Source organism: Cryptomeria japonica, chromosome 5 (genome assembly GCF_030272615.1).
Source record: "Cryptomeria japonica chromosome 5, Sugi_1.0, whole genome shotgun sequence".
Lineage (NCBI taxonomy): Eukaryota > Viridiplantae > Streptophyta > Pinopsida > Cupressales > Cupressaceae > Cryptomeria > Cryptomeria japonica.
The window spans coordinates 204,542,544-204,557,629 of record NC_081409.1 but is presented as its reverse complement, the minus strand read 5'-3'; the positions used below and the strand labels follow the sequence as shown (position 1 = coordinate 204,557,629).

General features: G+C 32.3%; 1 protein-coding gene across 1 annotated transcript; it reads left to right on the top strand.

Annotated features, from left to right (window-relative positions):
- The first annotated feature begins 12,668 nt into the window (after positions 1-12,668).
- Positions 12,669-14,733, top strand: LOC131075036 (peroxidase 12). Its single transcript, XM_058011821.2, has 4 exons — positions 12,669-12,956; positions 13,032-13,226; positions 13,569-13,737; positions 14,144-14,733. The coding sequence occupies exons 1-4, from the start codon at positions 12,708-12,710 to the stop codon at positions 14,587-14,589; spliced, it is 1,059 nt and encodes a 352-aa protein (XP_057867804.2). The 5' UTR covers positions 12,669-12,707; the 3' UTR covers positions 14,590-14,733.
- The last annotated feature ends 353 nt before the right edge of the window (positions 14,734-15,086 follow it).

Sequence of the window (15,086 nt, the reverse complement as noted above, 5' to 3'; positions counted from 1 at the left end):
CATATTCTCTCTCTCTCTCTCTCTCTCTCTCTCTCTCTCTCTCCTATCTTGATTTCCCCCTATTTCTATCTCCCTCTATCTTTGCCTCTCTATCTTTGCTTCTCTCCCTATATTTGTCTCCCTTTACCCCTCTCTATATCTCATCTCTCTATCACTCTATCTCACCATCTATATCTATCTACCTCTCCCTCTCTACCTCTTCCTCATTATATCTCCCCCATTATCTCTCTCTCTCTCTCTCTCTCTCTCTCTCTCTCTCTCTCTCTCTCTCTCTCTCTCTCTATTTGCTTCTCTGCCTCTTCCTCACTTACCTTTCATCATTTGTACCTCTATCTCTAGGCATGCCTCCATCTCTATATCCATTCATATTTATCCCTTGTTGTCTTCCTAGACCTCTATATGTATATCTTATTACCTATTTATTTATATCTCTCCATATTTTTCTTCAATTTCCCCTTCTATCTCTATCTCATTAATTCTCTATCTCTCTCTCTAACTCTATATATCACTTTTTATTTTTATCTTTATCTTTCTATCTCCCCCCCTCTCTCTCTCTCTATATTTATCTTTTCCATATGTGTGTCTGTGAGTTTATCTCTCCCTCTCCACTCTATATCCATCTCCTCGTCCATCTGCATCTCCATATGATCTCTATCTCCATCTCCTTACCCATATCTCTTTTTCTCTTTCCCCCTCTATCTCTCCCTCTTTCTATATCTATCCCTCCCTCTCTCTCTTTCCCCTTGTCCCCCTATTGCAAACATAATATGAGCATGTTGGCAATAGGTCTAGATTGGCTTCTTGATTTAGAGGTTTTGTTTAAGTCATTCTTGGATGCCTATAAGTGGATGCATAGTTGGTTTGAAGCTACAACTTCTCCATTGAGACCTTTCTATTGCACAAACAACAACATTTGCTAAATTTCCAATCAATTGACCTCACGTACTGCACAAATATATATAAAAATAGACCAATTTTTTTCTTAATTGACCTTTCATACCTCTTTGATTTACCCATTACACACCAAAGTGCAACTACTAGTTATACTAATGTATTAAAGCTAAGAAACCTCCCACGAATTTCCACATTTCTCATGTCATGCTTAGAATTTTTATTCACTAAAATCGTTGAAATAATACTTGTGGAGAATTTGCAATGTGTTATCAAAATGGTAAAATAAATACTGGTTATTTCATTAAAAAAAAGAACTCCATAAATACTGGTTATTTCACTAAAGAGAAGAACTCCATTAAAAGGTTTGAACGCTAGCTGACGTGCAAATTTCACACCAGAGACCGAATTGCTCACAACCTATTATTCAATAAGAACTCTCAACCAAAAGATCTATAAGGTTGGTGAACATGTGTCTGTCATTTACGTATGGGAACAAAAATACCCATTTCAGATGTAATACTCCTTTAATTGGAGTTTTATTGAATAGGGAAGATGACCTACTAGTTGTGCACCCTAACTTCGTGCTTCTCAAAATCCTATGTGGAAATTTCAAATCACTCTCAATTTTTTACAACAGCTTACTTGGCAAGTCCCATGTTTATAATTAAGGTTTCAAGGCCACATCATCAAGTATGGTGCCACATCAACATGCTTTTTGCAAAGGTGTCCAAAACAGTACAAAAAAAAAGTGAGACCAATAAGTGTGCAAAAGAAGCCCCTATACTTGTGCAGTTGATGTGGCATCACATGATTGATTGTTTTTTACAACTAATGATACATTTCATAGCAATAATAACATTAATATATTATAATTATTAATATATAAATACAAAAAAAATGATATTTTATGTTTCAAACAATAATTTTTATTTGTACTAATGAAACTCTTCCAAGCAATCCTATCTCTGATGTAACTTTTGCACCTCAGCTGCCATGTGACATTCCCACGCTCACCATTCTTAAATATCCACGCCACTCTTCTTCTTCTTCAAATCTAACCTCTGTATTTTTCCCAATGGAGAAAGCTTCTGTGCTCTGTTTGATTTTCGCTCTCTCCATATCATTTGCTTTCGCTGGAGCAGAGAATGATCTGTATTCAGATTCAGACCTTACTCTGGAAAATGGGCTTTCATGGACGTTTTATAAGAGCAGTTGTCCCAAAATGGAATCCATTGTCCAGATAAGAATCAAGTTTTATCTAGAGAAGGATATTACTCTGGCCGCCGGGTTGCTGCGTCTTCACTTTCATGACTCTTTTGTTCAGGTTGGGTTTTCACTAATTTATTTGTTTCGCCATGTTTATTTCTTGGATTGCTGTTAATGGTGAAATCTGTTGCACAGGGCTGTGACGCCTCTGTTCTGCTGGATGGATCACCCGGTCGAGCTGCCACACGTGCAAAGCTTCCATCCTCAACTTCCAATGCCTCGGGCCTCATTGATGCTCTTGCAGCCAAAGGCCTTGATGTCACAGACCTCGTGGCTCTTTCAGTTAGCTCTATATTCACTCATTTTGTTTAGAAATAGAATTTCAATATTTCATTAAAATAAGTATTCTAATGTTGGATGAGTACAGGTGGGCACACCATAGGAATAGGGCATTGTGCTTCATTTGAGAAACGATTATATCCCACACAAGATAGCACTCTTGCCACGGTTTTTATTAGAAATTTGAAAGCCAGTTGTCCAACCACGAACATCACTAACTATACTATATTAGACATTCACTCGCCCAACTTATTTGACAATATGTATTATGGAATTCTTAAGAATGGAGAGAGCCTCGTATTGACAGGCACTACAGGAGAAATTAGAACCAACTGTTCTGCACGCAATCCAACTCCTCCACAATCCAACTCCTATAAGCACTATGGTGGAAGACGATACCTATTCTACGAAGCTTTGATCCTCACCCACTTTATAATCTCTACCTTTTTAGAATAGAATTTTGTTCTAAAGTTGTAGGTATATTGTTAGCCTAGTTATTTTCATAAAAAATCTTCCTTTCATGATCTCATTTGTTATGAAATTAAAGAGAGGGTTTGCTAAGATTTTAGTCTTTTTTTAGGGCTATTCTTAAATATTAGTTGTATTTTTAATGAATTAATTAAAGTTAAGTTTTTATTTTTAATGTATGTAGTGTGTTTTATCATTAAGTTACAATTTCTAGGAATTGAGGGAGTTACAATTTCTAGGAATTGAGGGAGGGGTTGGTTATGCCTCTTCTTTAGAAGACTATTGACGAGGAGGTGGTGATAGGTTTTCAATATTATCAGATGGACTTTGAATTCTTAATTTTTTTTTAAATCAATTTAAAAACCTAATTTAATCATTAGTTTAAACAAAATTTGAGAGTAAAAAATTAGAAATACATATTTCTTCGGCCTCGGCAACATCATGGTGCCATTTTGATGAAGATCTCACACCTCTGGGAGAAAAACGTGGTCTCTATTTGGTGCGTGCAGTCTGGAAGGTGAAAACAACAACATAACCTATGGGCTTGACAAAAAAAAATGAACAAAGATTGTGAAATTGAGGTTTTTATTTGACTTTTACTATTTGACGCACACCAAATGGCCTGATGGGGGCCAAAAAAGTTTTTGGTACCTTTTTGGTTCCCCATCTTGGTGCACTTGCCCTTATAAGAATGCTTAAAAAGAATCTAGATAAACAAGAAATAAGCAAGAAAAATGCAAACTACAAGCCTCTTTTGATGAGGATTTGTCCTTCGGTTTGATTTGTTTTAAAGAATGTGTGCTCACATTGATACTTCCAAGAGTGCTCAATATAGCTTCATGATAATGAAAATGCAAGATGGTTGATAATGAAATGCAATATTTTAGCTAAAATTGATATGAATTGTCGATTTAAAATGGTATGATAACTTTTCTATTGAATGAGAGTGATGATTTGTGAAGGAAAATTGAAGCATTAAATAGAAATGGAGGGGAAGTGAGGATGCTTGAAAATGCAACACTTTGAGGACAAGAGGAAATGTAAAGGATGATATGTGGAAGGGAAGTCAAGTGTCAATTTCAAAGAAAGGACACCTGAATCTAGGTTTTTTTCCTTATTTATTGAAAATAGGAATGTGCACATATTTAGCATAAGGTTGGTTAAAACTAAGGGTTACTTAGTGGGATGAGGTTAGAGGAATAGTTAGAGGATGGTTAAAATTAGGAGCCATGTGCTCAAATTAGAATTAAATAAAATTATTTAGTTCAAATTGGGGGATAAAGAGGAAAAGCGCAAAATTAATTAGAGAAAAATTGATTTATTCGTTTTATTAATAGAAGGGGAAATCAACTAATTAAATGATCAAGAGGACTCATTAATTAATTAATATGATTATAGCTTAATTAATTAAATTAATTTAGCTAAGGGGGTATATTAACTAATCAAATAATATGTAATTATTTAATCAATGAATGTGACTAAGATGACTAAATTAAATTAATGTAATTAATCAAATTTAGGTGTCTGCGATATCTTTTATATTTGGAGGAGTTTTGGATGATTTAAATTTAACTATATATTTTTTCAAGATCAACATAGTAATGTAGTTCAAAATAGATTTTTATATCTTTTGACACATTTTTTAGGGCATGTTTAATTGATGATAAATTTGATATAAATACGTGAGAAGGCATGTTGGTTTGTGTTTTATTCATTTATTACTTTTGCAATATTGCTTGTTGGGTTCTTAAATTAGGGTTATTTTGTGGGTTTGTGAAAAATTAGATCCAAGGTTGATATGGTGTTTAAATTATGAAAAATACACTTATTAATATTTGGTAATCCCAATGTAATGTTAAACTTTTATATTATATTGTTTGAGATCTACAAGTTGTGAAACTTTTTTAGGATATATATGCCTATAGGTTTTCATAGATAACTCAGATGTGGGTTGTTTCAAATCATAAATAGTTTATTGTTCATGCATATTTTATTGGTTGACATTATTTGGTCACTTGGTTTAATATTGCATATTTTTTCTATTACACAAAAAGTGTAAGAAAGCTTTCAGTGGGAGCTTTAGAAATAACATGGTTCTGTTAATTGAATACATATGATCTTCCTTAGAGGAGATGTAAATTATAATTCAATTATGAGTTTCTAGGTTATATATTGATACATTTGTAGAGAGGGATTTTATAATGATTTGTGGTAGTCTTCTACTATTGAGGTATGACCACTTTTCCTTGGGAGACTTTAGAGATTACAATGATGTAAAATTGGAGTTCAATTAGCATGAGCTAGCATGTTGGATGCTCATGGGTGATGGATGGAGTTTATGTGATGTTGGATATCTCTAGCATTTAGAGATCTTGTATTGGAATGGTGACTCTCGATTAGGTTTAAAAAGAAAAAAAATGCTTCATCTAGAGTAGGATGTGAGTTTAGCATGAACCTAATGAGGATATTTTTTGTACATCGTGTAATCTCATACCCCACTCTTAGTCCACTTAATAGAAAATCATCTAATATATATCGCTCACCTTGTTGTCAAATACATTTTGTTCTATACTCTATCTTCTCATGCAAATGAGGCTTGAGCTATTGTGGTTATTATATTTGTGGTCATTTATTTTTATTTGTGGCAACTATCTTATACATTTCTCTTGTGCATTGACAAGTACATTATTCCCAATTCTAATTTTATGGGCTTTTGCAAGACTTCTCAATTGAGTAATTGGGAGAGTTGTTGCAATTGTCTACAAAATTAATAACAAACCACTCAATTTATTATACTGTGTTGTGGTCAAGACTCATTTTTTATCATTATGTTGGTGTGTGTTGAGATTTGTATGAACCACTCCTTAACAATTGTTTCACTAACTCATGGTATTTGGTGCCAACTCCCATAAAAGATGGTTTGGTCTTTGACAATCCATAAATCTCAAAGGTCTTGCTCTTGAAAGACCATTGATAGATATTAAAGGTATTAGGTAAATGGTTGGTTATTACACTCACTTTGATCTCTTGAGTCTAGTATTTGATAGATCTACATATTTTCTTAACCTTTAGCTCTCAATATTACGTCAGTATGCAAGATAATCATGCGTCTCGCTAATGAGAAAAAATAAGATCAACTAATAACATTGACAACCTAATTTTCCTAGGCAATATTCACTTCCCAACCACATGCTTTTTTAAGACAATATACTAAATCCTAATAACCATTGCAGATCAAATGTAATTGCTAGTTTTATTTCTTCTAATGGCAATGTTTTCAAATGATTTTCCATTTTCCATTGAGATAATGGACAAATTGTTTAATGGGTCAAACAAATGCTACATTCTCTATTTTTATGGTGAGGTCATGTTAATGTTTCGAGTTACACCATCAAATCCTAGCCCTCAAACAGGGTTTCCTTGAAAACATTATCTCAAATTAATAGAAAAATTTACTCAAAAGATGTGGAATATTATTGACATGTTTTAAGCAAGCATTTCACTGAAGGCACAAATTTACAACTCTACAGAAAAATGGATGCTCTGTAATTATATCGCTGAGGGGACGACCCCACGCTGCAACGGTTAGCTGCATGCCTCCTACACGGGAGGTCTTTAGTTCAAATCTCAAAAAACATTGTTCAATATATTAAAAAAAATTGTTGCTGGCTTCAATCTTTTGTACATGCGATCAATTTAAATTTCCAAAAGAAGCAAAAGGCAGGCTAGTTGATGAATTTATTGTCGATTTGGGATTAAAAATATATGTCAAGACTGCACATTTTTTTTATTTTTTTTTCTGTCTACAGGAATCAACTAACGACAGTGTTTTTGTTTTACTGTGTTTTTGTGGGGACGCCATGTTCATGCTCTCATTTTCAATTATATAATTTAAAGTAAGGCACATTTTAAATTTTTCTGTGAAATCTATTCAAAAGTTGTGGAATGGTTCTAAGAGGTTCTAAATGAGCCTACCGGGGATCAAGTTTAATTGAGTGGAAGGCTCCGACATCATAAGGGATGAGGTTGGGATCGTGCCCCAAGTGAATTTGGTGGAATGGATACCCTTCAGTCCTTGGCTCTTAGCTAAAAGGGTTTCAACCTATAGACTTGTGCCCTTGTATTGGGTGGCTAAAACTACTTTGTGAAGTCCCTCGTTGGGCTTCATGTTGTGCTCATAGGTTTGAACCTCAATATATATATATATATATATATATATATATATATATATATATATATATATATATATATATATATATATATATATATATATATATATTTGGAATGCTAAAGCATATGAAAGATTCAAGAAAATACACCAAAAAGTTTTATGTCGTCAGAATCTAAATTGTTTATATAGATGAAGTTGTAGGATAGTCTTTTAGATTTTTTTTGTAGTGTGTGGTTTAATTGTATAGTTTATTATTCATTATTAAAGTTATATTGATAATAATGATTTTTATTCTTATATAGATTGTGTTTTAAAGTGGTTAATAATAGAAGTATTATATTTAGAAAAATATTGGATTTCTTTATATTTATTTTTGTGGTGTATGAGTCAAGTAGATCTAATGATTTTGGGTAGCTCATCAATATTCTTATTAGTGTATAGTAAATCATAACACAATTTAGTTGTCTAAACAACAACGCCTTATAGTACCTTTTACTACTCTATCACTTATTTTTTGAATTATCCTAGGCTAGACTAAATCTTAGAATGTCCGTTGTGAATCATTATTGGACTAACTTGTAAGATTCTCAATACTAAATTGTATCAGGAAAAGTGAGTTAACATTTTTTTGAACACCTATGATTGTTTACAACAATGAATGCTCTTAATTATAAGTTATAAGAAATGGGCTTGATATATCTATTATGAAGTCATGGGGCAAAAGCATGGAGTTGTGTCACACTTTGGGCCAACGGAGGGTAGTTCGACCGAATTGAGTTTGACCAAACTCAGTTTGGCCAAACTAGTCCTCAACTGCGTGGCGTCGAAATGGCACTAGGAGTTCAGTTGAACTTAGTTTGACCGAACTCCCTTAGTTGAAAAGCCACCATAAAAAAATAAAAATAAATAAAAAACATTTTTTTTTGAAATGTTGAAACTAAGGGTAGTTCGACCAAACTATCTTATGTGGCCTGCCATGTGGGACCAAAAAGGCCACTTTTTGTGCATTTTTGCCATATTCAACTTCTGGCTAATTTTTCATCAATTTGATTTTTTTTTTCAAAAAAAGAAATACCCTTTTACAGATGTCGAAGTCACGAATCTAGTAATATAATTTTTTTACTATTTTGATAATTTTGAATATTTTTTTATTAATTAAACATTGCGAGTATCTTTTAAAGTAAAAAAGAGGCTGATTCGAAACAAAAAAATAAATATTGAATAAAATTTAAAAAAATTTAAAAAATAATTTTTCAGTAGATGAGAGAATCTTCTCGAAAAGTTTATTTTTTGTTTTTGGTTCATGATAAATTTACTAGTCAAGAGGTGACGCTGACCAAAAACTGTCAAATTTAGCTATGTTGGACTTCAAAATATTATAATGAGAAAAATATACATAAAAAAAAATAAAAAAAAAATAACACTGCATATATATGCTCTCTACTTGGAAAAAAAATCAGAAAAAAATAAGTTCATTTTCATTTTCTTGTGTGGTGTCGACTAGAACCCCTGATTTTCAGCATTTTTCAGCAATGAAAAATCTCTTTGAAATTATAAAAAAAATATGAATTTTTTTCCTAAAATGTTTAAAAAATAACACACATAAATGTCATTAATATTTCTACTTTTGGCCAGTTTACATCATTTCAAAATTCAATTTAGAAATGTCAATTTTCTGTGGTCGAAGTTAAATAGTTTTAGTTTTGTTGGCTGATGCCTTTATAAAAGTGTGACACAACATTGTGCTTTTATCCCATGGTGTTTTCATGTTACGTTTAGTTATGTCTAAGGAATTTTAGTAATAAAATCTTTATTCACGTGTTAAATTGTAGTCATTGGCTTCATTATTTGCAACTAGGAGATGGTTTTGTTATTTAATTTGATGTTTATATGATATTTATTGTAGTAGTAACCTAAGAGATAGGATTGATACTTAATCACTTGTCTATAAGTTAGAGAAATTAGGCCACCAAATGCTTAATCTTAACACTTTTGTGATAAGACTTTAAGAATATGAATATGATCTATCTCATCTATGCCTCTACAAGAGTGGTGCATGCACATGTACACCCACACACACAAACTAAATACTATATAAACTATTTTCTACAAAATTTATATAGAAAATAACAAATATAATTAGTTTACATTTATTTGATAATTGACAAATCTCTAAGAGTTTAAAAGTGGTATATGATGTCTCAAGATTCATTGAAACTAGGACATACATTAATTTACCATCCTTAAAAGAGTCTTCTCCTGGAGCCACAAGCTTGGTCCTATACTCTTCAAGCTTACTCAAACAGACTAGGATATTTTTTGTTCATAGCCTTTATACTATTTTGTGCCATTGTTAAATACACCATTTGTGACTAATCTCTTACATTCTTTCTAACTCCTCCCAAATATAATATGAGTGTCAATAATACTATTCACTCTTCATGCTTGCAAAACTACGTTGTTTCACACACATCATTTCATAGTGATGAAAAGATGCAAGTACCCACACTTACTATTACACACAAAAAAAACATTATGTTCTCTCTTTATTGTAGTATGTATGCACACACAAGCATACAATCAACAAAGAAACTCACTAAATACATTGTTATCACCCATACCTTTGCAATTTTTTGATAGTTGTGGAATAGTACATGGTAACTTCACTTCTAAGCAATTCACCACTACATAAAATGCAAATAATTAAACATAAATATAAAGCCACCAAAATGCACAAAAAAACTTGTCAACCTCACCCTCAAAGTATTGTTGTGCCTACATTATGCCAAGGATGGCATAAACCACAAACTTGCTCTTAAACGTCAACCTCACACTCAAAGTATTGTTGTGCCTCACTATGCCAATGATGACATAAACCACAAACTTGCTCTTAAACATGAACCCAAACAGGGATGTCATGTTAGAAATAATAAAAATACACTTCACAAGATGAATATATAGTAGAAGGAAAAGAGTGGAAGACAATATGAGACATGCTATCTTGCTTAATATTTGGAAGAGTGGATGTTTTGGTATGTTTTCTAATCATATTTTGCATCAGAAGATTGAAATGCTGAAGTTTTACTTTGACATATTGTTGTACAATTTGTTTCTCTTTGTTCTCAACAGAAAGATGGTGGCAATTACCACTGGAAGTTGGCGGCGATCAAGTATCAGTTTATGCAGCTACATGATAAAGATATTCGGTGTGCCAAACAACTTCAAATGTTAGTTAAAAGTTTATGATGTAATGGTTTGTCATGTATAGTGTATTTGTGTCCTTGGTCTTGGTCCTATTTTCGTAAGACTTCACCAACCTTGTTTTGGTCTGGTTATCCGTTATTTTATGTAGTAGTAGTTTAAATTAGTTGTTGTTCTATTCTTATTTGCAACTTCTTTTGTGGACTGCTATAATTTGTGTACTTTTTATTTCAGTTTTCTTCAACTAAAAAAAAAAGAAAGAAAGAAAGAGTGAAAGACATTAGACAAGTAGTTTTAAATATTGGTACAATGGTTATCTTTTATTTCACTTATTTCACATTTTATAATAAGTTTTATAGTACAAGCAACCTTTTGTATACTCATATTTAAGATGTGAATTATGAAGTGTAATACACATGAAAGAAATGCAAACAAAAAGAATATTAAGAACATTCCAATATATTAAGATTCATACTCTTATATCTAAATACATGTTGAGCATTTAGTATATTTAAATGGGAATTGATTTTATAAATATATGTGGTGAGAACTTTATGAAATATCTAGTAAACCTAAAACAAATAGTAGAAAGTAAGACAAGAATCTTGACCTTATGGTTTACCTTTCTTATCAAATAATATTTTTCATTATAAATTATCTTATTTATAATTTTAACATTCCATCTAAAATAATTTCGTTTGGACGCATCTATCGTTTGGACGGATCTATTCTCACTCCAAAATGATTGTACAAATTGACTAACATGTAAGTCGCACATTTTACATTAACTGCAGTGTACGAATGTCTGTTTATATTTTTACTTACAATCTTTAAGATTTTTATTTTGTTAAAAGATATCATTAATTTTAAATAATATTTTATGAAAAAAATATGTAAACACAGCCATCAAAATTAAGTATCCTATGTAGATGTCATGAGCAAATACACATATCCATTTAATATCACATTAATGATGACAAGATTGAAGGGATGGCCTGTCCTCTAATGCCCAACACCACATTCAATGTGAAATTTTCCCATGTATATCACATCATCATTCCACGTTATGATGGCAACTTTAAACGAGTCGATGATAGTGACGAAAAAAGAGGCTCAAACAATTACTAAAAGAGACGGCGTACATGCATTCCAAGTTCCCTGGAATGAATCTACACCTTGGATTGTCCTGTTATTTAATAGCTTTGCAATGACTCGGTACAGCGAATCTCTAGCGATTTGAAAACGGAGATATTATGTATCCATTGATTTGACTGTTTAGGATCACGTTCTGGATAAGATGAGCTGTTTTTAATCGAAATTTGCGCCGCCCACAGAAAAGAAACTCCAGTTCTATATTTTGAGGACCGCCAAAAGTTGGTGAGTGGGGGACAAAGAATCTTGCCACGTTCTGAAATTGAAACAATTGCACCCACAAACGAGAATGATGGCTCTTTTTCAGGTCAGTGGAGGTTTCGTTGGGGGAAACTTTTCTCATGTGCGCCTTCTGTACTAGCCACTAGGTACCTAGGTAGCAACTTTGATTTGAAATGAAATCTAGAATGTTAGTATTTCTGTATGAATAGAGGAAGGGGTCTAGTGTCCGATCATGTTCTAATGATCGTTTATTTTATGTTCTTAGTTCTTTAGTATTCTGATGATAGATTACGGAGTGTGATCTGCAACGTTGATGCAAAAAACTGCTACAAATGCAGAAAGTGTGAGATTATATCAATGACGTTCAATCTTTGTTCCCTCAATTATTGACAATTTTTGAGATGGTTGTAGTGCATGGTTATTGGGGCATGTTTAAGTAAGCATTGACAATTTTTGGGATGGTTGTAGTGCATGATTATGAAGATATCTTTAAGTAGGTATAAAACGACACTTCTAAATGATCATTTTTTGATCCTTGTGTGCATATGAATCCCACAACATTCATCTTTACTATCTAGAAGCTAGAACAATAGCTACAAGTAGTTAAGTCACATATAAAGCTGAAAAAATTGTCAAAATTCAATGTACTATTTAAAATCTATAGGTCCACAAAAATAGCTGAATAAATAAGATTTTTTATTTAAAGTGTTTAATTTTTATATGATTGATAATAACACGCTTATGAGGACATGTTTACTTTCAATTAATTTTTTTATCATTTTACTAAATGACTGACTAAAAAACATATTATACCATGCATCACCCATCATATGACTGCAAACTATTTTAACATCATTTGACAGGCACTGCAGCTCTCGCTTAAAATAAAAAACATTCATTCCCTTAGATGGAATTTAGCATTGAAATCCGATGTCTGTTCTGGTCCCACTTTGCTTTTCCAGCACATGCTACCCGAGACTTCCACATTTTCACCATTAAATACCCCCACCCTGCTTCCTCACTGGGCAAAGAAAAAAGCTTCGTCTTCTTTTCAATGGCGAAACTCCCCCTGCTCTGTTTGTTTTTCGCTCTCTCCCTTTCATTTGCCGCAGCTGAAGTAGAGAATGTTTTGTCTTTAAATGCAGACCCTCCTCTGGTAAATGGGCTTTCATGGACGTTTTATAAGAGCACCTGCCCCAAACTGGAATCCATTGTCAAGAAAAGAATCAAGTTTTATTTAGAGGAAGATATTACCCAGGCCGCAGGGTTGCTTCGTCTTCACTTTCATGACTGTTTTGTTCAGGTTGGATTTTGACAAATTTATTTATTTCACTATTTGTTTGTTGGGTTGGTGTTAATGGTGAAATGTGTTGCACAGGGTTGCGATGCTTCGGTTTTGTTGGATGGATCAGCCAGCGGACCTAGTGAACAAGAAGCCCCTCCAAATTTAACGTTGCGGCAAAAAGCATTTGAAATAATAAACGACATTAAAGAGCGTCTGGACGAAGCCTGTGGTGTCATCGTGTCCTGCGCAGATATTACTGCTCTGGCGGCTCGCGATTCTGTTTCAAAGGTAAATTTGCTTCTACTCTTTTAAGTAAACATTCTGTTTCCAAAATTTTCCTTTTTTTTTTGAGAAAAATAGCTGTTTCTGTTTTTCTACAAGGAAGAATCGCGATCTGATCTGTACTAGGTAATACATCTGCAGATCATGCTCACTTGGTTTTCTAATTTTTTTTATTTTTTTTTCAGTTGTTTGTGTAGTTTTAGATTTTTTAATAGTTAAATGATCTATGATTTATTTGTATACATCTACCTCTTAACATTAGTTCAATTGGTATTTCTTAATGTAATAGTGTTTGTTAAGGTTTATAAGAAAAATAGTAAAATTTAAAAGAATTTTTTTTTTTAATAGGCTGGAGGGCCGAAGTACAAAGTGCCACTAGGACGAAGGGATAGCCTAAAGTTTGCGACCACAAATGAAACAAATGCAAACCTTCCAGCTCCAACATCTAATGTCTCAATCCTCATTCAAGCTTTTGCTAACAAAAGTCTTGATGTCACCGATCTTGTGGCTCTTTCAGGTTCTCTCTCTATATTACCCATTTTATCATATTTGTTATTTAAATTTTTTAATATTTAAATATTATTTTATTTTTGATTTTGGATATAATCGCATTTGAAATTTTCATTTGATCAATATGGTACATAAGACTTACTAAATCAATATGTTTGTAGTTGTTTCTATTGAATTCAAAACATGATTTGATTGTTTATTAATTTTGGTAATAGTATTTTAACTCTAGTTCAATTGATCAATATGCTACATAAGAATCACTAAATCACCATGTTTGTAAATGTTTTTCTTTTGAACTATTGAATTCAAAGCACCACTTGATTGTTTATTAACTTTGGTAATAATTTTATTTTATTTTGTATATTATAATTATATATAAATTGGATTTTGTTTTTGATGTTGGATGAATACAGGTGGCCACACCATAGGAATCGGACATTGCACATCATTTGAGGATCGGTTATACCCTATACAAGACAACACCCTCAATCAATACTTTGCCAAAAACTTGTATGTCACTTGTCCAAGCAAAAATTACACCAACACCACCAATTTAGACATTCGAACGCCCAACGTGTTCGACAACAAGTATTATGTGGACCTCATGAATCGACAGGGCCTCTTCACGTCTGATCAGGATCTTTACATAGACTCTCGCACCAAACAGATTGTTATTGACTTTGCCTTGAATCAAACTCTCTTCTTTCAAAAATTTGCTTTGTCCATGGCAAAAATGAGTCAGTTGGGTGTAATGACAGGTAGTAATGGGGAGATCAGAAGCAATTGTTCATCTCTCAATCCAACTTCTTCCCTTATCACTATGGTGGAAAATGTTATTGATTCTGCGGCTTTCATTTGAGATCTATGTTTAAACAACATCCATTTTACATTTCTCTTTTAAAAGAGAAAACTATGGTGATGTTGAAGATAAGTTGTTCATGAAGTTTGTGATAGAGATGTTGCTTTACTAATGACATTATTATGATCTTGAAGAGGAGGTTTATTAAGAGTTTGAAAATGTTTCGAAGTTGTTTTTGAATATTAATTGATTTAATTGTTAGAATTAAATTTTTTTTGATAAAAATATAATAATTATATTTTAGTTCTATAATAAATGAAACATGGATTTTTAAAAAGTGGAGAGTATGTTAATGAATTATATTTTTCTTATTAGAAATAAATAAGATTTGAGTGATTTTAGATATTATATAAACCATTATATATGTTACATTTCTCAAGAATCAAGAAATTTCTTGAAACAAATTTTATGTCATGAGAATTTAAAATTCTTATATAGATAAAGTTGTAGGGTAGTCTTTAAGATATGAGTAAGAAAGAGGTCTTTTTAAATCATAA

Bases quoted from the DNA above. Each gene is read 5' to 3' on its own strand.
- LOC131075036 (XM_058011821.2), top strand. From the start codon at position 12,708: ATGGCGAAACTCCCCCTGCTCTGTTTGTTTTTCGCTCTCTCCCTTTCA. The intron at 12,957-13,031 runs GTTGGATTTTGA...TGTGTTGCACAG, and splicing joins TTCATGACTGTTTTGTTCAG to GGTTGCGATGCTTCGGTTTT. The intron at 13,738-14,143 runs GTTCTCTCTCTA...GGATGAATACAG, and splicing joins CGATCTTGTGGCTCTTTCAG to GTGGCCACACCATAGGAATC.